The 26086-nt window shown below is 40.0% G+C and overlaps 1 protein-coding gene across 1 annotated transcript in view; it reads left to right on the top strand.

Annotated features, from left to right (window-relative positions):
• The window catches only part of LAPTM5 (lysosomal protein transmembrane 5), a 79329-nt gene that overhangs the window by 10900 nt on the left and 42343 nt on the right, over positions 1 to 26086 (top strand). Inside the window, exons 2-3 of the mRNA XM_074305536.1 lie at positions 24053 to 24123; positions 24283 to 24459. Of these exons, the coding sequence (XP_074161637.1) occupies positions 24373 to 24459 (87 nt within the window). The 5' untranslated portion in view covers positions 24053 to 24123; positions 24283 to 24372. The remainder of the gene's footprint in view (positions 1 to 24052; positions 24124 to 24282; positions 24460 to 26086) is intronic.

Raw genomic sequence — 26086 nt, forward strand, 5'->3', positions numbered from 1 at the left:
AAACAGTCTATTCTAAGTGCCAAATGAATGGGTCAGGCAATGAAATTCATTCAGGAAGAATTCATCTTCTACTAGAACATATGTTGAAAAGAACCTAAGATCTGAAAAGGGCCTTATAAAACAGAATGTCGCAGCAGGAAGGACCTTCAAGAATTGAATGCTAGGGATTATTTAAAATTTATTTTTATTCTGAACTTACATACCAAATAAAACAAGCATTTCTAGAGACATAGTAGAAATGGAAAAAAAAAGATTGTACCTAAAACCACAGTCTATAATAAATAGCTTACTGTTTTTTTAAAGTATATAAAAAGTCCAGCCTATAATTTTCACAGCTTGCCTGTGCTTCATTCTGGCCTGAAAAAAACCCTTCAGAACTTAGAATATCAGAGATAGAAAAGACCTTAGTACACAGAGTCAGAATTTGAAGGGGTCTTAGAACACAGAGTATCAGAACTTGGAATGACTTTAGAACATGGAATGTCACATCTGGAAGAGACTTCAGATTGGGATGGGAAGTACCTTAGAACTCAGCTTCTTAAATTGTGATTTGTGATCCCATATGGGGTATTGTAACCAAATGTGGGATTTGTGAAATTATGATTTATTATCAGAAAATGTTTGATTTGTATACATATTTTATATATTTATATACCTAGGATCATGCAAAAATTTTTTGGGTGAAAAGGGGTCACAAATGGAAAAAAATTAAGATGCCCTCCTTTAGTATATAGAATATTAGGGCTGGGAGAGAGACCTTTGAATGTCAGAGGAGAAAGAGACCTGAGAGTACAGAAACTTGAACATAGAATCATAGATGTTGAGTGAAAGGAACAGAATCAAGAGAACATTGTACATAGTAACAACAAGATTATGTGATGTGATGATCAACTCTGATGTTCTTGGCTTTTTTTTTAAACAATGAAGTGATTCAAGGCAATTCCAATAAGTTTGAGATGGAAAATGCTAATTACATCCACAGAGAGAACTATGAAGACTGAATGTGGATCAAAACATAGTATTTTCGCCTTTTTTTCTCTTTTTGGTCTGATTTTTCTTGTACAAGATGACAAATATGGAAATATGTCTAAAAAAACTTGCACTTCCTTGACTTTGATATTTTTTTTTGCATCTTCCCTTATTATCTCTCTGTTATTCCTAACATCCCACTTGTTTCCTCTATCTGCAGATCTTTTCCACAGTCATGAACCTCTAGGAGCACAAAATCGTGAACATCCAGGCACATACAAATACAGATACAGAAAGAGAGAGAGAGAGAGAGAGAGAGAGAGAGAGAGAGAGAGAGAGAGAGAGAGAGAGAGAGAGAGACAGAGAGAGACAGAGAGAGACAGAGAGACAGAGAGAGACAGAGAGACAGAGAGAGACAGAGAGAGACAGAGAGAGAGAGAGAGAGAGACAGAGAGAGACAGAGACAGAGACAGAGACAGAGACAGAGAGACAGAGAGAGAGAGACAGAGAGAGAGACAGAGAGAGAGAGAGGAGAGAGAGAGAGACAGAGAGAGAGAGAGAGAGAGAGAGAGGAGAGAGAGAGAGAGAGAGAGAGAGAGAGAGAGAGAGAGAGAGAGAGAGAGAGAGGAGAGAGAGAGAGAGAGAGAGAGAGAGAGAGAGAGAGAGAGAGAGAGAGAGAGAGAGAGAGAGAGAGAGAGAGAGAGAGAGAGTTCTTAGGTTTTTAAGGGCATGAGTTCCTTGGAATTTAGTGAGCAGCCTATGCAGGAGAGAGGCCCAAAGGGGAATAAATTTCTTTTCTTTTCAGTTTTCAACATTCATTTTTATTATTTAAACTATGTCAAATTGTTTCCTGTCTTGGGGAGTGAGGAGGTAAAAGATGGAGGGAGAAAAATTTAGAATACAAAGTCTTACAAAGATGAATAATTTAAAAATATTTTTACATGTACTTAGAAAAATAAAATACTATTGAAAATTAAAAGGAAGGAAAATAGAATCATAGAAAATGCAAATCATAGAGGGTAGTGTTACAGAATTTCAGAGTGGAAGGGATGTCAGTGGATAGTTTTACCCTTTGAAAAGACTTGGAGGAGAATCTTGAGGGTGAATGGGTAGGCAAGACTGGGTTTCAATCTGTATTATTGGAGGTAAGATTCATATCAAGGAGTTTACAGATCCATAGGAGATTTGGCTTTCCTCACCAGCTTTCGGCAGGGCTGCCTCAAGGGTTCTGTCATTCATCACCAGGAAGATGAAGGTGCTGTCTCCAGTACTCAGGGTTCCTGAAGAGACCTCAGGGAGATGGTTCTCCTGATCATGAGGGAGAGACAGGAGGAGGTGGAACCAGGATGTGGGTGATTAGGTTGGCATGACTCTTGCCCCAGCAGCCCAAGCCTGGGGAGGTTTGTGGGCAGGAGATGGCAACTGGAAAGGCCGATAAGAGATAGGGAAACAGACTCTCAGATAGGGCCAGATAGAGAAGAAAAAAGATTCTAGAAATCCCCAGGGCTGTCAGAGTTTTGAGATAAAATCTGGAGCAGCTGAAGAGATTTATGATCCAATAGGCAAGAGTTGGGCAGTCAACAAGTATTTACTTACTGCTTACTCTGTGCCAGGTGTTGTGCTAAGCCCTACAGGAAGGAGACAGAAAGGCAAGAACAGTCCTTGTCCTCAAACAGCTTCTGTTCTATGGAAAGAGACCACTTGCAAAACACTCGTAGCTATAAAATATGGACAGTATAAATGGAAGGTAACCTGACTAGGAAGATAATATCATTAAGTCTGAAGAAGGAAATGGCAACCACCTCAGTATCTTCCAAGAAAGCTCCAAATCGGGTCACAAAGGGTTAGAAATGATCAAGACAACTGAACAACAAAAACAAATTAAGAGGGGCTGGAAAAAATTTTTTTTTTCAGTGTCTACCTAGATTGTGATTTATTTCTCAGTCAGGAATAGAGGGATGGGTTTTGAGACAGGAAGATCTGAGTTCAAATCCTTCATCTACCACTAAATAACTTTGTGTCATGGATCCCTTTGACATTCGTATTGAAGGAAACCTATGGATCTTTTCTCAGAATCATGTTTTTAAAGGCATAAAAGAAAATATATAGGATTACAAAGAAAACAATTATATTGAAATATGGGAATCTCAAAGGGCTATAAAACTGCATATCATTTGACCCAGCAGTGCCCTTATTGGGTCTGTGTCTTGAGGAAATTATAAAGGAGGGGAAATGATCCACATATGCAAAAATGTTTGTAGCAGCTCTTGGGGCTAAAACAATACTAGATTTAGAACTGAAAGGGACAATAGAGGTCAATTCATCCAACCCCCCTCATTTTTACAGACAGAAATCAGTTAGGTGATTTACTCAGGATTTTAGGATGTAGAATGTAAGAGATGGAATCACCTTATAGGGTAAAATGTCAGAACATAAAAAGTAAAGAATAGGATGAACCTTAGAACGTAGAATATTGCCGTCTAGGACATAAAATCTTAGGGCTATAAGAGCTCTTAGAGCTAAGAATATCAGAGCTGGGAGGGACCTTAAAACCCAGGATGTCAGAGCTGTGTAATCCCTTAGAATATAAACAGTCCAAAGGGGCATCGGTTGTTACAAATGGAAGAGACCTAGAACAAAGAATGTCTGGTCCAGGTGAGTAGGAATGGTTGGTTTCCACTATAGATCAGCAGGATAAACAAACTGTTGCCCATGTAGGAGATGGGCCAGGTGCTTTTCTTTGCTTTCCTGATTCATCAAAGAAAGTTCTCAAAGCTTTCCTCTAACGGGTTCATTGTGTTTATCACAGGTGCAAGTAACTTTCCATTGGGAAGTCCCAGCCCTAAGAGGCCTTTCAAGGGCATGGCCAATACTGACTAGTTCTTTGTGCTGGGTTGATCACACTTTAGTGTTAGTACCATCCTTTCCCTCTTTCCTCCAAAACTAATTCATCAAGTTATTTCCTTAGCATCCACTATTTGTTCAGGTCTATGCTCAGTGATTCCACCTTCCAGACTCCCAAAGTCAGACTACAACCCCTTCCTCTAATAATTCTCTTCAGATATTTTCCACTCTACCTAGATGCACAGTCATTGTGCGCCCTAAACCTGCCTCTGCCTTTCCAGGCTCTGCTCGTGCTGTCTTTCCCCTGCCCCAATCCCTTACTCTTTCATTCTAACCTTTTAAAAATTTTTCCAGGAAGGCCTCCTGCCCATTTTAACCCACTTGTTTCTACTTCCCCATAGGACACTTGTTCATTGGACATTTAGCATAGGAAGGAAGGAAGGAAGGAATAAAACAAGCATTTGTTAATAAGTGCCTTCTATGTGCCAGGCATTGTGCTTAGCACTTTATAAATATTATATCATTCAATCTTCCTAGCAAACCTGGAAGAAAGGTGCTAATATTACCTCTATTTTAGAGTTAAAAGAGCTTGAGGCAAACAGAGGTAACTCTTGCCCAGCACCACATGGCTAGTGAGGGCCTGAGGTTAGATTTGAACTCAGGTTTTCCTGACAGCAGGCTCAGCACTCTATCCACTGTCCACCTAGCCACCCCAAGTATAGGCTGTTTGGTATAGTTAATTCTCTCTATCTTTTTTTCCTTTTGTTTTTTTTCCCCCAAACTTAACAAATCCTAATAGAGATAAACATTTCTGGAGGACAGAAAAGATTATACATAAAAATATGAACCCCTATAACATATAACTTGCCTTTCTTTTCAAAATATATAATATAATTAATATGTAACTTTCAAAACTGTCCTTTGTTTCCTTTGTTTTTCTTTTCATGTGTGTGTCCTGCAACTCCTACTAGACTACAAGCTCCTTGAGTGTAAGATCTCATCTGTGAGCCTTCTTAGCATCAAACGCACAACCCTGCATAGGAAAGGGTCCAGGAATATCATTAAATACTGAGGGGGGGCAGCCTAGAAGGGACTCTGAAGGAGAATCTAGTTTGATTAAAGAGGACAAAGAAGGCAGTATGGCAGAGTAGTAGGAGCTCTAGGTCTGCAGGCAGAAGACCTGGATTCAGATTCTACATCTGATGATTATTACTTATGTGCCCCTCCATATACCTTACTTTTCTCCTCTTTAAAAATGGGGTCTCCAGAAAATCTCTAAGATCTTTTGTGGCTCTAGACCTAGAATCTCATGCGGATTTCTATATCTACATAAAAATTCATGCAAAGTAAGTACAAGGTGCCTCTGAGAGGAAGTATCAATACCTGAGGAAAGTGGGAAAAGCCGCCTACTGTGGGTTGTCTTTGAGCTTCATTTTGAAGGACCTAGGGCGTCTAAAAGGGGGGAATGAAGCAGTGGGAGACAGTCAAATAAAGCACAGAGAAGGTTGTGTGCATGGAACTGTGGGTAGATCAGTATGGATGTACCAGGATGCATGGAAGGGAATGATGTATAAGCAGCCTAAAAAGACAGGAAGGGATGAGGTCTTGAGGAGCATTGAATGCCAAGTAGAGGATTTATTTAATCCTAACTGTAATTGCTTTCTTGGCTGCCATATCACACAACTGACTTATCCAGAGATTTTGGAATATTTAGACCTCATGCTCTCTAGCCAGATCTCCCCTATCTTGTGTTCCAGAAGTTGATGTTAAATGCAAATGTAAGATTTAGATTTTTTTTCTAATATATTTCATCTTATTAGATCCAGCCAACAGTCTACCTCTTTTTGAAGCCTGGTGATTATCCACTTGGTTAGCTTTCCTTCCGAGCTTTCTGTCATCTGCACGCCTCTGACAAAAAATTAAATAACAAAAAGCTAAATACAAATTCTGGGAGCGTTCTACTAGGGAACATTTTTTTTCCAAGAGGCATAGAATAATTAATGAGTGCTCTTTGGGTCTGGTCACAGATAAATAGAAAGCTGCGGCATTTATTAAGTGCTTACAATTGATAAAGCATTTATTAAGTACTGTCATTGGCTGCCTTCCATGCCTGGATGCTCTCCATTCTTATCTCTGCCTTCTGGCTTCCTTCAAGCTCCAGTTAAAATCTTACCTTCACAAGAAGTCTTTCCTGATTCCTTCTTAGCACAAGTACTTGTCCTCTACTGATTATTTCCAAATCTATCCTGTATATAGTTTGCCCACAATAACATGTTTGCATGTTATTTCTCCCATTAGACTACAAATTTCTTGAGGGCAGGGACTAGCTTTTGCCTTTCTTTGTATTCTCAGGGCTTAGCATAGTACCTAGCATGTATAGAAAGTGCTTAATAAATGCTTATTGACTGACTAAAAATAGGTCAGGTACTGTGCTAAATGCTAGGAATTTTTTTTAAAAAAGAAAGAAAATACGATGGTCCCTTCTCTGAAGAGCTTGTAATTTACTAGGAAAAGACAAAATACTGAAGGGATGCCCTACAGGATAGTGGAAAGGAAGAGGAGGAGAAGAGAGAAGGGAGAATACCCAAAGCCAGTAGGGAGATGGAATAACCTGGGAAGTGAGCCAGCAGAATAATGAGCATTGTGGCTCATTGGTGGTCATTCGACCAATTCCAAACATATCCAACTGTGCCTGCCTAAATGTGTACAGCCAACATTTTTCCATTTTGTTCTTAAGAAAAGGATAAGATTTCTAAAATATATGTAGAGTTGACTCAAGTTTATAGGAATTCAATCCACACTCCAGTTGATAAATAGTCAAAGGATATGAACAGACAATTTTCAGAAGAAATTAAAACCATTTATAATCATATTAAAAATATCCTAAATCACTATTGATCAGAGAAATGCAAATGAAGACAATTCTGAGGTACCACTACACACTTCTCAGATTGACTAGGATGACAGGAAAAGATAATAATGGAGAGGATGTGGGAAAACTAGGATACTAATACATTGTTGGTGGAGTTGAGAGCAATTTAGAGCTATGCCCAAAGAACTATACCCTTTGATCCAACAGTATCTCTACTGAACCTGTATCTCAAAGAGATTTTTAAAAAGTCAAAAGGATCCAGATATGCAAAAATGTTTGTAGCTGCCCTTTTTGTAGTGGCAAGAAACTGAAAAGTGAGTGCATGCCCATCAGCTGAAGAATGGCTGAATAAGTTATGTTATATGAATGTTATGGAATATTATTGTTCTGTTAGAAACAATCAGTAGGATGTTTCCAGAAAGGCATGGAGAGATTACATGAACTGATGTTAAATGAAGTAAGTAGACCCAGGAAATCATTGTACATAGCAACAACAAGATTATGTGATGATAAATTATGACTCTTTTCAACAATGAGGTGATTCAGACCAGTTCCAATGGTCTTGTGATGAAGAGAACCATCTGCACCCCACAGATTGTGGGGACTGAGTGTGGCTCACAACATAGTGTTTTCACTTTTTTGTTGTTTGCTTGAATTTTTTTTTCTTTCTCACTTTTCCCCTTTTTGATCTGATCTTTCTTGTGCAGCAAGATAATTGTGGAAATATGTATAGAAGAATTGCATGTGTTTAGAGGAGGGGATGAGAGGAAGGGAGGGAGAAAAAAATTTGGAACATGAAGTTTTGCAAGGGTGAATGTTGAAAATTATCTTTGCCTAGGTTTTAAAAATAAAAAGCTTTAAGAAAAAGCATGAAAGATTTTGTTTAATACTTTCCTGAAATAAGGTAAGCTATAGGACCATTCTTTTAATCTAGCAGGATGAGAGTTTAGTCAAAAAGCAATGTTTAAGATGTGATTTCCTGTTCTTCTTTCTTTTGAATGACTTGCTCTTGATGAACCCATATTGTCTCCTGATGATCACTGCTTTCTTTCTTTTTTATTTTTTCATTTTCACTCACTATCCCTTCTAGAATTTTGCCAAGAATTGAAGCAAAACTCACTGACCTATTGTTTATAGACTTTGTCCTCCTCCTCTTCTTGGAAATCAGGGCAATATTTTTTTTTCTACTTTTGTGGTATGGCTCTCCTTCTTTCTTATCTTTCAAAGGTCCTCAACATCACTTCTGTAATCATGTCTGTTCTGAGATGCAGTTCATCTGAGACAGGAAATCTAAATTCATCAAAGTGCTCTCATTCAGGTGCTCTCTTATGCTCTCTTGAGACTGGGGGAGGTATGGTACAATATGTACTCAGATGAGCAAGATTTAGGGTTGGGAGCAATTAGGAATTCTGAGGTTGGACATTTGGGAAGCAATATTTTCAGGTGTGTAAATAAGTTGTGGGCCAGATCAAGGAAGAATGACAAAGTTGTTTTAAGCAGGGCTATCAGAGGTAAAGCTGTGAAGTGGAGATTTGTCTTTGGTTGGATTTTTCCCACACCTCCAGTCTCCACCCATTCTGCTTCCTATCCTCCTCTTATTCCTTCTGGATTCCTTGGCATCCAGGGCCTTCATTTTGTTCTTACCTACTTAGAACCTCTCCCTTTCCCCAAGGGATAGCTGGGTGAAAAGAACTTTGGTTTGTAGTCAGGAGACTCAGGTTGGAGCCATAGCTTCGGACCTGATAGCTGTATAAGCTGAGCAAATTACTTCAATATCATCATCTCTAAGTAAGGATAGTGATTCCACCACCTATCTTTTCTAAAGTTCAACTCCAAAGCTTTCTTGTTGTATAAATTTTTAAAATTTAATTTTTCTCTCCTTCCCATCTATCCTCTTTCCATTAAGAAAAAAAAAAAAACTTGCAGCAAATGCATCGTGAAACAAAACAAATTCTCACACTAGTCTTATCCAAAAAAGTGTGTCTCAATATTCACTTTCAGTCAGTCCATCATCTCTCTATTAGGATACAAGTAGCATGTTTCATCATGGATCCTCTGGAACTGTGCTTGCTTATTGTGTTGATCAGAACACCTAAATCTTTCAAAGGCGTTTGTCTTTATAATGTTGTTACTGTATATATTGTTCTATTGGTTTTGCTCTCTTCATTCTGCATCAGCCTGTGTGAATCTTCTCAGGTTTTTTAAACCATCTGTTACATAATTTCTTGTAGGATGACAGTATTCTATTACATTCATATACCACAATTTGTTCAGCTATTCCCCAACTGGGTAATTAGATTGTGCAATGGATAGAGCTCTTCCCCTGGATGGAAAAAAACCCATTTCTCTAAGTTCAAATCTGGTCTTAGACATGTGTTAGCTGTGTGACCCTAACCAACTCACTTAACCCTGTTTACCTCAGTTTCCTCATCTGAGTTGGAGAAGAAAATGGCAAAAAACACTTCTGTATTTTGCCAAAAACAACCCCAAATGGCATCATGGAGGATCAGACATGACTGAACAATAACAAAAGCTCCCAAATTGTTGGGCATCCCCTTAGATTCTAGTTCTTTGCTATTACAAAAAGAATCATTATTAATATTTGTTTACATGTGGATATTTTTCTTTGATTGACTTGGGAGTATGGACCTAGTAGTATTGATGGGTCAAATATAACAACACACAATTCAATAACAATAATATAGTTACAAATTGATTTCTGGAATGACTGGCCCAAGCAGAGCTCTGCCAACTAGATTAAATGAATTACTTTGATCAGTGGAGATCACCTACACTTTTGAAATCACAGATTTACATGGTATTATCTCATTATCATCTTTTTTTTGATAGAGTTCAGAAAAAAGGCCCTGTAACAAGTGACTATTTTTCTTTTGTTTAGACTACTACTAAGTAGACTACTAGTAAGTAGATTACTAGTAAGTAGACTACTAGTAAGTAATTTTTTTTTGTAATTGAATAAAAACTTTGGAAAATAGCTATTCTTCTGTTGCTTCAGCAAAACCATCTTTAGATGTCCCATAGAAGACAGGATGATGGAGAGGGAGTTATAAGGACAGAAATGAAAAGTCAGGAAAGAGATGTTTTAAGATTCAAGTAAGCCTGAAAGGAATCAGGAATAGATCATCCTGGACCAAAAAGACAAAAAATTTCTGAACTTACTTTCTCTTCTTTTCCTTTTCATGACTCTTAAATAAATTACCCTCAATATGATCTAGAGAAGCAGAAAAAAAGAAAGGAAGATAGAAGAAAAGGAAAAGAGACATTAGTAAAAGAGGGAAGAAAAAAAGAACAAAAATTAATACAGGAAGAAGGAAAGAAAGAGAAGAAAAAAAGCATCAATAAAATATTAAAAATACACAGAATAAAATACAGAGGTTCTAAAGAAGAATAGGTGGCAATTTTGTTACTATCATATGCTTTTAAAAATAAACCACTTAAAAGTTTACAGTTTCAAATACAATCTTTTCTATTCTCTATATTTTGGAATATCTGTGCTTATTGGTTATATGTGTTTATTATAAAAAGGACATTTTATTCCTTGTTTTCCCTCCCTATATTTTTGTTTCATTAAATATTTCTCAAATTCCAAAGCAATTCCAATAGATTTTGGACAGAAAGTGCTATCTGCATCCAGAAAAAAGAACTACAGAGATTAATTGTAAATCAACATATACTATGTTCATTTCTTTTTTCTTTTTTTTCCCCTTCTCCTATGATTTTTCCCTTTTGTTCTGATTTTCCTCTCCCAACATGATTTATAAAGCAAAGTGTATTAAAATAAATTTAACAAAAATATTCCTCAATTACATAAACATTTTTAACATTCATTTAAAATTTTTTGAGTTGCAAACTCTTTCCTTCCCTCCTTCCTCTCCTCCCTCTTGAGAAGTCAAGAAGTTTGATCTAGATGATACATGTGAAATCATGCAAAACATATTCCTTGTTAGCTATGTTGCAAAAGAAAACAAACCACCCCGCCCTGAAAAATAAAGTAAAAAAAGTGTTTCCACCTGTCAGATTGGCTAAGATGACAGGAACAAATAATGATGAATGTTGGAGGGGATGTGAGAAAACTGGAACACTGATGCATTGTTGGTGGAGTTGTGAAAGAATCCAGCCATTCTGGAGAGCAATCTGGAATTATGCCCAAAAAGTTATCAAACTGTGCATACCCTTTGATCCAACAGTGCTACTACTGGGCTTGTATCCCAAGGAAATACTAAAGAGGGGAAAGGGACCTGTGTGTGCCAAAATGTTTGTAGCAGCCCTTTTTGTAGTGGCTAGAAACTGGAAAATGAATGGATGTCCATCAATTGGAGAATGTTTGGGTAAATTATGGTATATGAATGTTATGGAATATTATTGTTCTGTAAGAAATGACCAGCAGGAGGAATAAAGAGAGGCTTGGAGAGACTTACACGAACTGATGCTGAGTGAAACGAGCAGAACCAGGAGATCATTGAAGTGTATAATGATACAGTAATGATACTGTATGAGGATGTATTCTGATGGAAGTGGATATCTTCAACATAGAGAAGAGCTAATCCAATTCCAATTGATCAATGATGGACAGAATCAACTACACCCAGAAAAGGAACACTGGGAAATGAGTGTAAACTATTAGCATTTTTTGTTTTTCTCCCCACATTATTTTTACCTTCCGAATCCAATTCTTCCTTTGCAACAACAACAACAAAAACAACAACAACAACAAAATTCAGTTCTGCACATATATATTGTACCTAGGATATACTATAAGATATTTAATATGTATGGGAATGCCTGCCATCTAGGGGAGAGGGTGGAGGGAAGGAAGGGAAAAATTCGGAACAGAAGGGAGTACAAGGGATAATGTTGTAAAAAATTACTCATGTATATGTACTGTCAAAAATGTTATAATTATAAAATTAATTTTTTAAAAAGTATTTCAATATGCATTTAGATTTCTTCAGTTTTTTTCTAAAGGTGGATGACATTTTTCATCTTTGAGATTGCATTAGATCATTATATTTCTCAGAATAGTTAAGTCATTCATAATTCAATATTGATGCTATTGTACACAGTGTTCTTCTGATTCTGTTCACTTCACTTTGCATGAGGTCATATGAGTCTTCTGAGTTTTTTGAAATCATCTTGTTCATCGTTTCTTATTGCACAATACTTTTTTCATCACAATTGTATACTATAATTTATACAGCTGCTCCCCAGTTGATGGGCATCCTCTAAATTTCTAACTCTTAGCCACCACAACAAAGAGTTTCTCTTAGTATTTTGTACATGGAGATTATTTTTCTGTAAAAATGAAAATTTAATTAAATATTAAAAGTGAAAGGAGGTGTCACAGGGAAAGAGATTTTGTACAGCTGCTCCCCAATTGATGGGCATCCTTTAAATTTCTAACTCTTAGCCACCTCAGCAAAGAGCTTCTCTTAGCACTTTTTATATCTCAGTTATTTTTCTTTAAAAATGAAAATTCAAATTGAGTTTTAAAAAGTGGAAGGAGGTGTCCATGGGGAAAGAAACTCGAGGAGATGCAAAGAGTTTGTGTGTGTGTGTGTGTGGGGGGGAGTTCTCTATTTTGTTCCATGTCTAATTTCAAATGTGAACTCCAGTATTTCAGTTCTGCCTCAGCATCTGACTACTGCTTCCCTGTTTCACAGGGCAGGGTTGGTTCCCATTTCTGGGATAGCTATTCCCACAGAATCCCCAACACAGCAAGATAAGGAGGTGACCCCATGTATTGCCCCTTCTCTTTTTTTCCCAGCCTTATCCTGGGACAGCTTGTCAGAGCCAGGCAGCAGTAGAATCACTGAGGTCAAAAGGACAGCTTTCAAAGAGGAAGATCTTTTGAGAAAAACAACCATTTCACAATGCTACTGATAGTGTGTGGGCAAACTCCCCTGGCAGACCCTGCACTCCTTCGCCCATGTTATTCTCTTAGATTTGTGACTGGTCTGACAAACAGTTTTGACCAGGCCTGGTTTATGATTCAGGGCTCTTGTGACCCAATTTTTTTTCTCCAGGAGGGCTATCTATCCAGATCTGGTAATTATTTCAGTCACCGCAATCAGTAGCACTTACGGCTTCCTCTGAGGAAGGGGAGATGTGCTGAAAGGACCTGGTACAGAGCTTATTGTGTGATGGACATTGTGGTATCCTTTATCCCCCTTCCATTAACTCACCATGTGGGGCCTAACATGGGGCATCAAGCAGAGGCTTTAAAGTGTATGAATGTATTTCTTTTTCATGCATTCAAAATTTGTCTCTCTCAGGATCTCCTACAACAATTAAAAGTAAAACTCTCAGTATATATAAATTCCCACATTGATCATGTCTGAGATTATGTGTCCCTTTCGGAATTTTAAGTTCATGAACTCACGAGCAGAAGGTGAGTAGCATGTTTCATTTTCAGTTTTCTGGACTTGTGGTTTTCGCTTGCATTAATCAGAATGCCAAAATCTTGAAAAATCTGTTTTTATCAAGGATGCTGTTGTTCCCTTGGTTCTATTCTTGTTGATCTGCATCAGTTCACGGAGGCCTTCCCAGGTTTTTTATGAAACTGTCCATTTTAAAAATATTTTAGGCCATGACAACATTCCATTCCATTCATATGCCATAATTTGTTTAGCTATTTCTTAATAGGAGTACAACCCCCAAGACCCACTGGAACTATTCAAGCAGAGAGTGGCTGAGCCCTTGTCCAGTACATTGGTGGTGGGAGGGGGAGAGGAAGGCCTGCTCTGGAATGGATTGCACCAGATGTGCCCTGATGTTCCTCTCAGCTCTAAGCCCTTATTGTAGGGTCCTTGAGGTCTGGAAATGTTTGGGTTTTGCATTTGCAACTCCAGCATCAAGGACCTTTTGCATAAATACCTTGTAGAATTGAATTAGATCAGTTGAGAGAATGTGATACCAAGGGAAACTGGAGGACCTGGTTTCAGATTCTACCCTTTTTTTCCTACATATGTGACCTTGGGCAATTTTGCTGAGCCTCGGTTTACTCATGTGTAAAAAATGAGAAATGGGGTGACCTAGCTGACCTCTGAAGTTCTGTTCAGGTCTATCTAAGTCTATGGTGATCCTTTAAATGGTGTGAATTAAGGCAGGAAGATGGTTATAATGGATTATGAAAGTCTAGGGTTTCTCTGAGATATCCAAACTCCTGCCTGACCCTCTGGCCTTCAGTTGCCTCCATCTCTCTCTTAGAGCACTCCCAGTGGGACTGGTTAAGCAGAGTAGGGAAAGGTGGCTTAGAGGCCTTGAACAAGTACAAGAGAAAGGGGCTTGCATCAGACCTGACTGGGTGAGGTGGACAGTACTGGATGGACCCAGGACCCAGGCTGCAGTCTTTATATTTGCAAGGACTGCCAGGGCTAAGGGCTGTGACTCTGGGACTTTGCAATTTCCTTTTCAGGAACAGGTGGCAATGAATGGCCTTTCCAGGAGGCTGAGGCTCTGGCCTAAGGAGCTTAGGCTGGAAGTAGAGAGAGCTGCAGAGAGAAACCAAAGGGAGCCACCATCGATGGACCCAAGAATAGGAGTTCTCCAGTGGAAGACAAATCAGACCGAGGCATATAGCAAGCCCTGGTGTAATACCTTACATGAGTTACATCACTTCTGGACCCTAGAGGTTTCTCCTGAAGAAGCCAGAAAGGCAGTTCCTCTTTACCTAATAATAGTTTACTATTTGCATATAAATAATGCCATAATAATAGCAATTATAACGGAATTTAAATGCCAGTTTGCTGTTTAGAAAGTATTTTACATGTTGCTTTTAATATAATCCTCACAACTGTGAGATTTGTAGCTGTTTGAGTATAATCATCCTAATTCTACAGATGAAAAAACTGAGGTTTAGCTTCTCTGAGGTGACACAGATAATAAGTGGTAGGGAGAGTCAGAATTCAAATCCAGGTTCCTGATTCCAGGGCCTCTTACTCACATCTTGTCTCCTCTCTTTGGCATTCAAGGCCTCTGAGCTCTGCCCCTAATCTCCTCAAACTTCTGAGACATTTTCCCTAATTCTTACTCTCCTTTTCTAAATGGGTACAAGACATTCACCAAATGTAGCCTACCTTGCTCATTCTTATTTCCAGGGTTTTTTTGGTTTTAATTTTTTTTTCAATTAACAAGTGTTTATTTTCTCTTCCTTCCACCTCATTCTTCCTTTAGGAGAAAAAGAATCTTGTAATAAATATGCAATCAGGCAAAAAAAATCCCGTATTGACCATATCCAATGTTTAATGTCCAATTAAAGTGTCACCTCTCTGCCAAGGGTCTTACATACAGTTCTTAACTCTTATTGTTTTTGCCAAGGATAAGAAATCTACCTGGTGTTTGTGATTTCCTTAAGTGTCTGCCTGTCTTTGTGTCTCTATGTCCATGAGTCCATATAATATAAAAATGTCAGATGTACTTGCTTCTCTATGTGGGCGTGCAGTATATGGTCATATATGTTGGTATATATCATATATACTGTTATCTCTGCGGATGTGCAAGTCTGGTCTATACATGGGTGTATATGCATATATGTTTGTGTATGTGTGTACATATTGGCTGTTATGTGTCTGTGTGCTGACCCCACATTCAGACTTGTAAAGGGCAGGGATTGTGTGCAATATGAGGGGTGGGAGGATGAGCAAAGTGGCTTGAATCCCAGTCTCAATTATCTCCATAGAATAGTGTTTGTTTAGAGAGTTCTCTGACTTGTTTCTCCTCAGATGTGTCAGCAAGGCCTTTGCCTCTGTCCTTTTTCCTTCTTTCACTCTTCCTTGCCTCAGTTGTATTTGTTACCCCCTCCATTAGAATGTAAGCTTCCTGAGAGCAAAACTCAAGTTGTATCTTTCATATAGCCCCAGGATCATGTCACAAGGCTTGGACTTAGGGGCTACTAAACACATGTCTGTAAAACCAAGTAATCCTGAGAAGCAAAGAAATACCACGGGGGAAAGCTTTATTCTGGAACTTTGCTTTTTCCCCAGGAGATGATGCATCTGCTAGGCGGACTCAGGCCCCTCATGATGTCTCAGAGAGAGAGAGCCTTAGCAAGATGCTCTGGCATGAGTTTGGAACAGGAAACTGTCCCATAGGCGTGGGACTACAGATACAGCTTGAGGGGGCAGGCAGGGGGGACAAAGAGTTCTTAAATTAAATTTTCTATTAGCCCATCATTCACTGCTCCATGCTAACTCCATGTCTCAGAAGTTTGAGGAGATTAGGGGCAGAGTTCAGAGGCCTTGAATGCCAAAGAGAGGAGAGGAGCTATCTTGAGCCTTGTCTGGATGTTCTGGTTCTAATACAGCCATGAGAAAAAGATTATGGTCTGTTTGTAAGAACTGAGGAGATCCTCATTACACCCTGACTTGTCCCCTATGTGATTTTCAACCTTGGGCCAGCCATTTCTCCTCTCCCAACCTCAGTTTCCCTCTCTGGAGGAATGAAGAGAATTACTAAGGATGCTCCCAGAGCTGATGTCCTGAGTTCTAGGAGCATCATAGAGCCCATACTAAGCACCTGCTTTGTGGTCAACCCTGGCCTTGGTGCTGGAGGAAACCACAGGAGGTAATAGCGTTCTATCCCTGAATGAGTTTACACATTTTGTGAGGAAATGAAGTCCATGTGCACAGTAAAAGATAGAATACAAATTCCTTGAGAGCAGACACTATTTGTTTTTTGTTTGGATTTTGAATTCTTTCTTTCTTGCTTTTCAATATTGTCTCCTTGAACTTGGAGTTCTGGAATTCAGCTATAATGTTTCTGGGAGGATGTTATTTTTTCTTTCTTTTTTTTTTTTTTTTTAAAAAGTCGTGATTTATTTATTTTAAAGAATTTTACCTTTTAAATTTTGAGTTCCAAATTTTCTCCCTACCTCTCTTTTCTCCATAATCCCCTGATAAAACAAGTGAAATGTTATCAACAATACAGGTAAAACCATGCAAAATACATTTCCATATTAGCCATATCATCAAAAAATGATGAAATTATATTTCAATTTGCACTCAAAATTCACCAGATATCTTTTGAGGTAGAGATATTTTTTCATCATGAATCCTTTGGAATTTTTTTTGAATCATTGTATTGATTGAAGTAGCCAGATCTTTCATAGTTGATCATCATTATAACATTGCTGTTATTGTATACAGTGATCTCCCAGTTCTTCCCACTTCACTTTGCATCCATTTATATAGGTCTTGACATGGTTTTTTTAAACCATCATACTTATTATTTCTTATAACCAAAAGTATTTCATCATAATTATATGCCTCAATCCGTATTTAGCCATTCCCCCAATTGATGAGCATCCTCTTAATTTCCAATTCTTTGCCATCATAAAAAGAACTGCCAAAATCATTTTTGTATATAGAGATCCTTTTCCTTTTCCTTTGTTCCCTTTGAGATATAGCCTTAATATTGTGTTGCTGGGTCAAAGAGTGTGCATAGTTTTAATGGGAGTTTACATTTTGGTATTTCTTTCTAGAGGGGATCAGGAGATTATTTCAATTTCTACTTTGCCTTCTGGTTCTAAGATATCTAGGCAATTTTCCTTTATAATTACTTGAAATATGATATAGACCCAACATTTTTAACTATTTCTTTTTGACCTATTTTCCAGTCGGTTGTTTTTCCTATAAAATATTTTGCTTTTTCTACTATGATTTCATTCTTTTTAGTTTATTTTGTTGCTTCTTGATGTCTCACGGAGTCATTAGCTTCTGCTTGACCAATTCGAATTTCTCAGGAGTTATTTTCTTCACTATCTTTTTATGCTTCTTTTGCCAACTTGTTAATTCTCTTTTCATAAATTTATTTCATTCCTCTTATTTTTTCAAGCTTTTTATCTATTGCTTTTGTTTAATTTCTAAAATTACTTTCTTGTACTTTCTTTAGCTCTTCTAGAAATTCTTTTTGGGTTTGTGTCCAATCCCCCCCCCCCCAAGGCTTTACTTGTAGATGTTTGAAAGTTGTCATTTTCTTCTGAGTTTGTGTCTTGAGATTCCCTGTCACTATAGTAACTTTTTAGGGTCTGGTTCTATTTTTTGTTGTTTGTTCACTTTTTCCAAGCTAATTTTTGATTTTGGACTTTCTGTGGTGGGTGTATATGTAGTTGAATATCTGTCTTTGGTTTCTCTCTTTCATGAGTTTCTATTGATTTTATAATTCAATGAGGGCTGTAAGTTTTGGGGGGTATTTTCAAAATGGTGTGATCCAGGGGGAGGTCTGGTCATTGCTCTCCTGATCTATGCTCTGGTTCTTCCATAGGGCTGCTGATCCCTTCTGGCTATAATTACTTCTTTCCACCCTGAAGCTGTGACATGGAGCTGGGTGATGGGCAACACAGCTGCCGTATTGTAACTGATCTTGTGCCTAGGGCTAGCATTGAGGTCCCATGGAATCTCTTTTTGCTTCGATGTTCAGTCCCCTTGCTCTGCTTGTGTTTTATGCTACTGATGCTACCACATCTAAGGTCCACAGCCAGTGCTGCTTCTACTAAATCTTGCTCCTGACCAGCCCCTAGGCCAGTGTTCTAAGACCTCTCTTTTTTGTCCTTGTAATCTGTGCTATCCTGGAAAAATGACTCACTGTGATTTGTATTGTTATTGGTTTTTCTGCTCAGAATTTGGTTTGACATCCTTTTTAAGATTGTAGAGAGGATGTATTGGGAGAGCTCAGAAAAATGCTCACTCTTCTCTTCCAGCTTTCATTTTGGGCCTGTTCATTTCATTTTGATTTTGGAAATGCTGGAAGGGAAGTATTGCAAAATCTCTGTTTCTGGAGAATACTTGTGCTGCCTGAGCACAAGAAACCATTACTCCAAAGGAGTAATGAAAACCTTCTGAACCTTTCACTTTCTCTGACATGATATCTTCAGATGGCATGAGATATTTGCCAAATACTTATATACTGATGCAACCAAATATATGTCTTAAAAGACCATCTTATCTATATCTTAGATAACTGAGTATTATAACAATGTGATTACAGGAAATTTTGATGGGGTTTTTTGTAATCTATTTATATTATGGAGAACAATATTGAACGAGGCAGATATTTGACTATAGCTTTCCTGTTCTCTCTAAATCATTTCTTCTTTAAGATAAAGACCCTCAGTTCTTTCCATTGATGTTTGTGTGCCATGTTTTCCATTCTCCTTCACATCCTATTTGTTCTATGTCCCTTCTCTCCTAGGTCAATGTTCTTTCTCTTACAACCTGTTTGTCTCTATTTCCAGGGATTCCACTTGTTTATCTACTTTGCTGCAGGTGACTTCCATCTCTCCAAATCCCTAGAATTAGCCACTTTCTACCTTCCCAGGAGTATTGTGAAGAAATGGCTTCACGAGCCTTCAAGAGTTCTACAAATGTGAATTGTCCTTATAATAAGATCCTACAAGCAACCTCTTGGGTGGACTTCTCTCTCCTCTCTGCCTGCCCTCGGGGGTACTGAGCTCCAGGATTTTTGGTCTTTCATTCTCTCATCCTTGTCATGGGGGTCCTTGTCTTTTTGGGCATCTCCTTCAGATCTGCCAGTTCATGGTCGGGGAGGGCATAGGTCTGAGTGAGGGGGCATCAGGCTCTGATCTATAGTTCTAAATAGCTAGGGTGGCCACTGGGGTCCCTCTCTCCCCTCTCCCAGTTTCCTCTTCTATAAAATGAGGAGCTTTGACTAGGTGATCTCTAAGGTATCTTCCTATTCAGCAATCTTATAAATGATGGTGGCAAGAATGATGAATTTAGATTTTGGGGCCTTCTACCCAAATGGAGCTCTGATATTTAATTTCTCTGGATCTCATTTTACTCCATTGTAAAATGAATTTAATCTAGAGAAGGTATTCTTCACTTAGGATATAACAGGAACTATACCTGTATTTCCATATGATTAATTTGCTTTGTAACCCTATGTATTATATTTTGTGTATTTAAAAGCCTTGTGCAGAGAAGGGGTCCAGAGGCTTTCTAGACCTCCCAAAGGGACCGAGACAAACAAAAGGTGAAGAAGTTTTGGTCTAGATAAATGACCTGTAATGGTCTTTGGAGCTTGGAGTCTGTGATCTCTGTTTTTGGAGGAGAGGGAGGACAGGAGGGATGTGTGGAACAGCAGAGCCCATGGCCGTTTTTCAGGTCAGGGAAACAGCCAGCTTCCTTCAGGCAACCACAGCTGCTCTCTCCAGGTCCCCTGAAGAGGCCTCATACCTCTGGGACTCTCTTGGGCCAGGAAGGTGGGGTGGGCCAGGAGGTGGGGCTGGGAGGGATAATAGCCCTCAGTCACCAGGGCTTGGGGACAGGGTCTGGCTCAGGCGTGTTTGCTCCCTGGCTGGTAACAGGACGTCCTGGCTTCCTCCAATACAAGGGGGTCTCTGTGAACGAGGGGCCAGGGGAGAAACAAGGGGCCTTCAAGGCAGCCAGCCTTGAGTCCAAGCCCCTCTGAGGGGCTTTTTCATTCATGTTCCTGACCCCTAGATCAAGATGTGTTTAAGGAACTGGGAATGAGGGGGGGATAAGGGGAAGTAAAAAAAAAAATTAAAGGCCCCCAGAGAGAATCCCTGGCTGAATGAATAGCCTCCAGCCATGGAAGGGACGATAGTATTGGCTTTCTAGTGAGAAGGCCTACTCTGGTTCTCCCATTGAGCAGTCAGTCTATGTATGCATCCAGTGTGGGGGCTGTGAACCACTATGGACCCCTACCATGTCCCTCAGGGAATCTCTCTTCTCTGGTTGAGGTTCTTGGACACAACTTGGACTAAATTTCTTTTCTTTGCTGTGTTGAAGGATCCTTTCCCCCTTTCTCTAAATGTTTGTCTGCATTTTGCTCCACTGAAACAAAAGGATCATACAAGAAGACATTTAATGCCCTTGAGGCACAGTTTTCTTATTTGGAAAGTGGCTACAAAAATCACGCACTCTCTTCAACCTAAGATTGTTGCGAGGAACAGAATGAGAGAAAGGTTTTGTCAAGGTGATGGGTCCTTCCCAGCTAAGGGATTGGTTATCATTTATAAGTAAATTCTATTTGGGATCAGTGGTAGTAATCCTACTTCTAGGGAACTGAGATCTTTTAACTCAACAATAATTTTGTTATCACCCAGTTTGGTCACCTCTTGCCTGGACTATTGCAGTAGCCTTCTAATTGGTCTTTTTTGTTTCTATAATTCTTCTTCCAGACAGCTATCAATTGATACGATCTCCCTCCCCAAATAGTTTAAAAAGCTCATTTAATCAAATTGGCTGCAAAACAGAAATCTAAAAACACAGATCTATCACACCTCTCGTTGAATACTTACTTAATTAAGTATAGCTAGTATTTATGTAGTGCTTTAAAGTTTGCCAAGCAGTTTTTCAAATATTATTCCATCTGTAGTTCCCAGTAATCTTGGAAGGTGAGTGCTGAGGGGAAACTGAGAAAGATAAGAGGCAAAATTACTTGCCCAGGGACATACAGTTGGTACTAGTGGGAGACAGGATTTGAATCTATTCTAACTCCTGGTCCAGAGCTCAATCCATTATCCGCTGGATCACTTAGTTTACCTCCTCAAGAAACTTCACTGATTCCTTATTGCATTTAGACCAAATCCTCTCTCTGGCATCTCAAGCTATTTACCATCTGGCATCAGCCTAACTCTCAGAATTTTTACACCTGACTCCTCTTATTCCTCTTTTGTATTTCAGCCAAATTATCTTCTTGGGACCCCAGCCCCAGCCCCAGCCCATCACTCTCTATCTCCTATTTCCTATCTCCAAGCCTTTTTTGGACACAGCCAGAACGAGGTATTTTTACAGCTTCTCTCAAGTTTGAAGATGGCACCCCTGGTGTATTACTTTCCACATAAAGTTTTAAGCTGTGCCCTGGAGAGGTTAGTGTACTATAGTGGAGAGACTTTGGGTGTCAGGGAGGTATTTGAATTCTATCTCAGACAGCTTTCCCTCTGAGACAAATGACCTAAATTCTCTGAGTTTCAGTTTCCTGTGAAATAGAAAACTGCACATAAATGCTGACTTATTATTATAATTATTTCTTAAAGCACCTGAGATTTGATATATCACCAAATAAATCCTTTGGGTGATGAAGGGTATAATATTTTGGCATTGGGATTTATTTTTTAAAAAAGCTTCATTTGTCCCTTGCTGTGTCCTCCTGTGTAAGTTTTCTTCTTGGATCTCCCCCAATAAGGAGGGTCCCATGCCAATAAGCTTTGGGACTGAGGTGGTCATGTGGCCACATCCTTTGACAATCCATAATCTTGGGATTGGCTAATTTCTTGTTCCCCATATCCCGGTGGGACTTCTGAGATACTGCAGTGTAATTAGGGACTCACATTGTGAGGGCTGTCCCACACAAGTTGCATAGGGGGGTATTGCTGTGTGACTTGGAGAAAAGCAGAATTGACATCCCAAGAGTCCTCCCCCAGCCCTATCCAAGGAAAAAGTTAATTCCTGTCAGAAGGAAAAGCAGGAAGCTGGGGCCAGAGGTCACCACTCTACTCTTCTCAGAGAGAGGAGGTCCTGGGCTAAAAGTAGATCTATTTATTCCCTTTAATATTATTAGTCTAGGAGATGTGAGTTTTAGATTCAAGCTCACTTCTGATTGTTGCTTCAATATTGGAGGGAAAGGGAAGAACCCCAAAACCATATATAAGGCTTGATTCCTTTCCTTCCAAATACCAATAATTACACAAATAAATACATAAATAAATAATACACAACAAATAAATAAGTACACAAAACAATTATCAAAAAAAACACATTCCTTCAAATCAATAGCAAACCAAAAATCTAAGGAAATCTACATAGGAGAATACATATCAGAAAATATGGAGAGAAGGAGTTCTTCAATTGGGAATGAGAAGATAACTCTGCTCAAAAGAGGCACACAGAGATTGAAAAATAGAGACACAGAGAGAATGGGATAGACAGAGACACAGAGAGAATGAGACAGAGACACAGAGACAGAGAGAACAGAGACAGAATGAGAGGACACACAGAGAGAGGATGTCCCAGATTGCACCCAAGGGAAAGTTCCAGTTTAGTAAGCTGGGGAGCTTCTCTCGTGGCTTCTTCCCAGAGTCTTTTCCTTCAGCAATGCAAATGGAAGCTGGTTTCTTCCAACTTCTCTCTTGAAACTGGGGGCCAGAAATGGGCAGGTGAGGAGACTCAAAGAAGACCGACGAGCCAAGAATTCTTCTCCCCCACCAGCTGTGTCTGTCTCCCCCAGACTCCAGGCCTGGCTCTCCCCCAATAAGGAGGTCCCATGCCAGTGGACTTTGGGATTGGGGTTATAAATGAATGCCTGGCTTCATGATTCACTGAGGCCAGCGGACGTCAGGTCAGACCTACTACACTGAGCTGTGTTTCAGGATAATTCACATTTAACTTCATTTCACTAAAAGAATTAACATGCATTCATTCCATAGGAGCCCCTTCAAGATAATCCCTTAAGTCTGCGTTGGGACTGGGCCATCCTTAACATGAGTGGGTGGGTGGGGGTGTTGGGGAGTTGAAGTAGGGCCAGAGTCCATACCCTGGAGAACTTAACCTTTTTAAGCTCCAGAACTTGGATATGGAATAGAGAGTGCCTCAGGTGGCCCACTGGTGGTTCCAGATGTTCTTAATTTTACTCCTGGGTCATCATTTGCTGTCTCTGCCAGTAAGTATTACTCTCATCCCCATGCCCACACCCCCACCCCTTTTCAATTCTGCCATCCTGATCAAATTAATGCTGCCATTGCTGCTGGGAATGCTGGGCCAGCGTACTCCCCTTAGACACCGTTCATCATCTTTGTAACTTTCCAAACAAAAACACTCTTCCTGGGTCATCGCTCACTTTTACACCTTGTCAGTCTTTGTGTTTGTATCCCCATTCCTCCCCTGCTCCCCACCCCCTTAACACAATGTTTGGCTTGTGGTAATTGCTTAATAAATGCTTTCTCATTCATCTCTTCTCTATCTCAAGTCCCTTCCTTTGCCAATTCATCCTCTGTACAGTGGCCACATTGATATTCCTAAAGCATAATTTTGATGACTACTCAAGAATAAACTCCATTGGCTGGTCTTTATAAAGAGCTTCTGGGCTTTTCCCACATTTCCTCACCTTTTCTCACTTTTCAATCCAGTTAAATTGCCCCTCTTGTTGGTTCCTTGTAGCTATTTTTCTTTCTCCCACCTCTGGATCTTTGCAATAAGCTGTGACTCACCCTGGAATTCATTCTTTTCACCTTTACCATCCAGATCCCTGAGCTCCCTTCAAAGCTTGGCTCAAGGGCCATTTTCCAGGATCCTTAGTGGAGTCCTTTGGGATGATTTGCGATATGTGGTGAATTTGCTTATCCATCTATGCTGTGTGTTTCTCCTACAGACTACAAGCTCCTTGAGGGGAGGGACCCTATCGTTTTTGTCTCAGCATCCTGGCTCGGCGCCCGGCACACAGTAGGTAGACCTTCCAGAATTTTATGGACAACTGAACGGGGCTGGAGACACTGCCCTGAAACCCTCAGTCAGCAGGCTGGCCTCAGGCAGCAGAGGAAGGAAGTGAAATGGGGGTGGAGTGGGGTGGGGTAGGGGAGGTAACTTCTCCTTTCTTTGCAGTGGAGTCGGGACAGTCTTGTTCTTCTTCAGCTGGTTGGAAGCCAAGGCGACAGAAGGGTGGGCTCCTGCCAAGCCGGGCAGCCAGCGACCATGGCCCTCAGAATGGCCCCAACCCAGCGCATCTGCTATTGCTTCAATGTGAGGATCACCACCACAGCCCTGGGCATCTACCATGTGGTGAGTCCTGTCCCTTTCCCTTTTCTGGAGTCAGGGTCCGATGGGAGCCTCCTGTCTTTCTCTGAGATACTCCTCTTTTACAAGTTGGGGTTATCACCCTGACTTTTATCTACCACTATCTCTAACAGCCTGTAGCTGTGTCATACCCACAGACGAGGGTATGGGAGGGCACGGGAGGATGGGCAGAAGCTTGGGCTGGCACATCTCCGTTTCAGTCCTGACTTGACCTTTGATTCACAGTGGGACCTTTTAAAAGCTAAGTTCTCTCCCTGGCCTTCAGTTTCCTCTGCTTTAAAATGAGGGTGTTGGATTCTGGGGTTTCTCCTAGCTCCAAAAGATGTCTTATTTTTGTTTGGAATCCTGGTTTGTCCTCTTTCTACTCAGATGACTTCCTGCCCCCCCAGTCTCAGACTCCTCATCTGCAAAATGGGGAGATGGGACTAGCTGACCTAAGAGGGCCCTTCCCCATCTTGATCAACACCCCATCCTGGGGATGGATGTGCAGTCCCTAGGGGAGTGGGGCTGGTCTTGGAAGAAACATCTGTTTTTGTTTTCCTCCTTCCTGCTACCAAGCTGCCTTCCTAGTTTTCACTTCTCCCAGCCTAGTTTCCTTGGTAGTTTGCTTTGGTCCTACCTTCCCCTTCTTCCTGGCTTCCTGGCTTTGATCTTGTTCTCCTTAAGGCTGAACATGAGTGCACTTCAGAGATGACAGGACCCTCCTCCAGCTCAGCCTCAAGGGAGAAAGGAGACTTTGAAGGAGATGGAGCATTTCGATTGTAAGGGAAAGTGCCTGGTATTGCTTCCCATCTGAGCTTTATCACCTGTGCCTAAGTCCCCTAGGAGGAGACCAGCAGGGGAAAAAGAGAGTTCTAATGACCTGTGCAAGAAAGACCTGAGGGAAAATTGGAGAGAATTGTTCAAAGTAGAAATGCATCTTTCTGGGAGGAAAAAAAAAGAGCCCTAAGCTTCCTGAGAAAAATAAGATGCCTTCCAGCTCTAGTGAAAAAAAAATAATGTGAATTTCGAGGCAGCAGATATTGGCTTGAACACTGGCTCTGCCATTTATACCTTGGGTGATCTCTGGCTAATCATTCACCCGCCTAGACCCAATTTCTTTATCTGCAAAATGAAGTCGTTGGATTAAATGGTCTCTGAAATCCTTTCCCTTTCTAAATCTATAAGCCTATGAATCCATGTATATATATTAATTAATCCATGTATAATATTAATGTATATATATATTCCTCATTAAGTAATGAGGAAGGACATTGATGGCATATCTAGCTCTGAAGAGTGCCTCCAGAATGGGGAGGAGCCCCCAAGATCATCAAAGGCATTGGGGGTGATTGGGCAACTAGGTGATGCACTGGATAGAGCACTGGGCTTGGACCCAGGAGGGTTTATTTTCATGAGTTTAAATCTGGCCTCAGATACTTATTAGCTGTATCTGGGCAAGTCACTATATCCTTTTTGCCTCAGTTTCCTCATCTGTAAAATGAGCTGGAGAAGAAAATGGCAAACCACCCCAATATCTTTCCCAATAAAACAGCAAATGGGGTCAAGGAGAGGCAGACAATACTGAAATGATCCAACAATAAAATAGAATGTAAGATTTCATGGGTCATAC

The sequence above is a fragment of the Sminthopsis crassicaudata genome, chromosome 3, assembly GCF_048593235.1.
Source record: "Sminthopsis crassicaudata isolate SCR6 chromosome 3, ASM4859323v1, whole genome shotgun sequence".
In the NCBI taxonomy this organism is placed as follows: domain Eukaryota; kingdom Metazoa; phylum Chordata; class Mammalia; order Dasyuromorphia; family Dasyuridae; genus Sminthopsis; species Sminthopsis crassicaudata.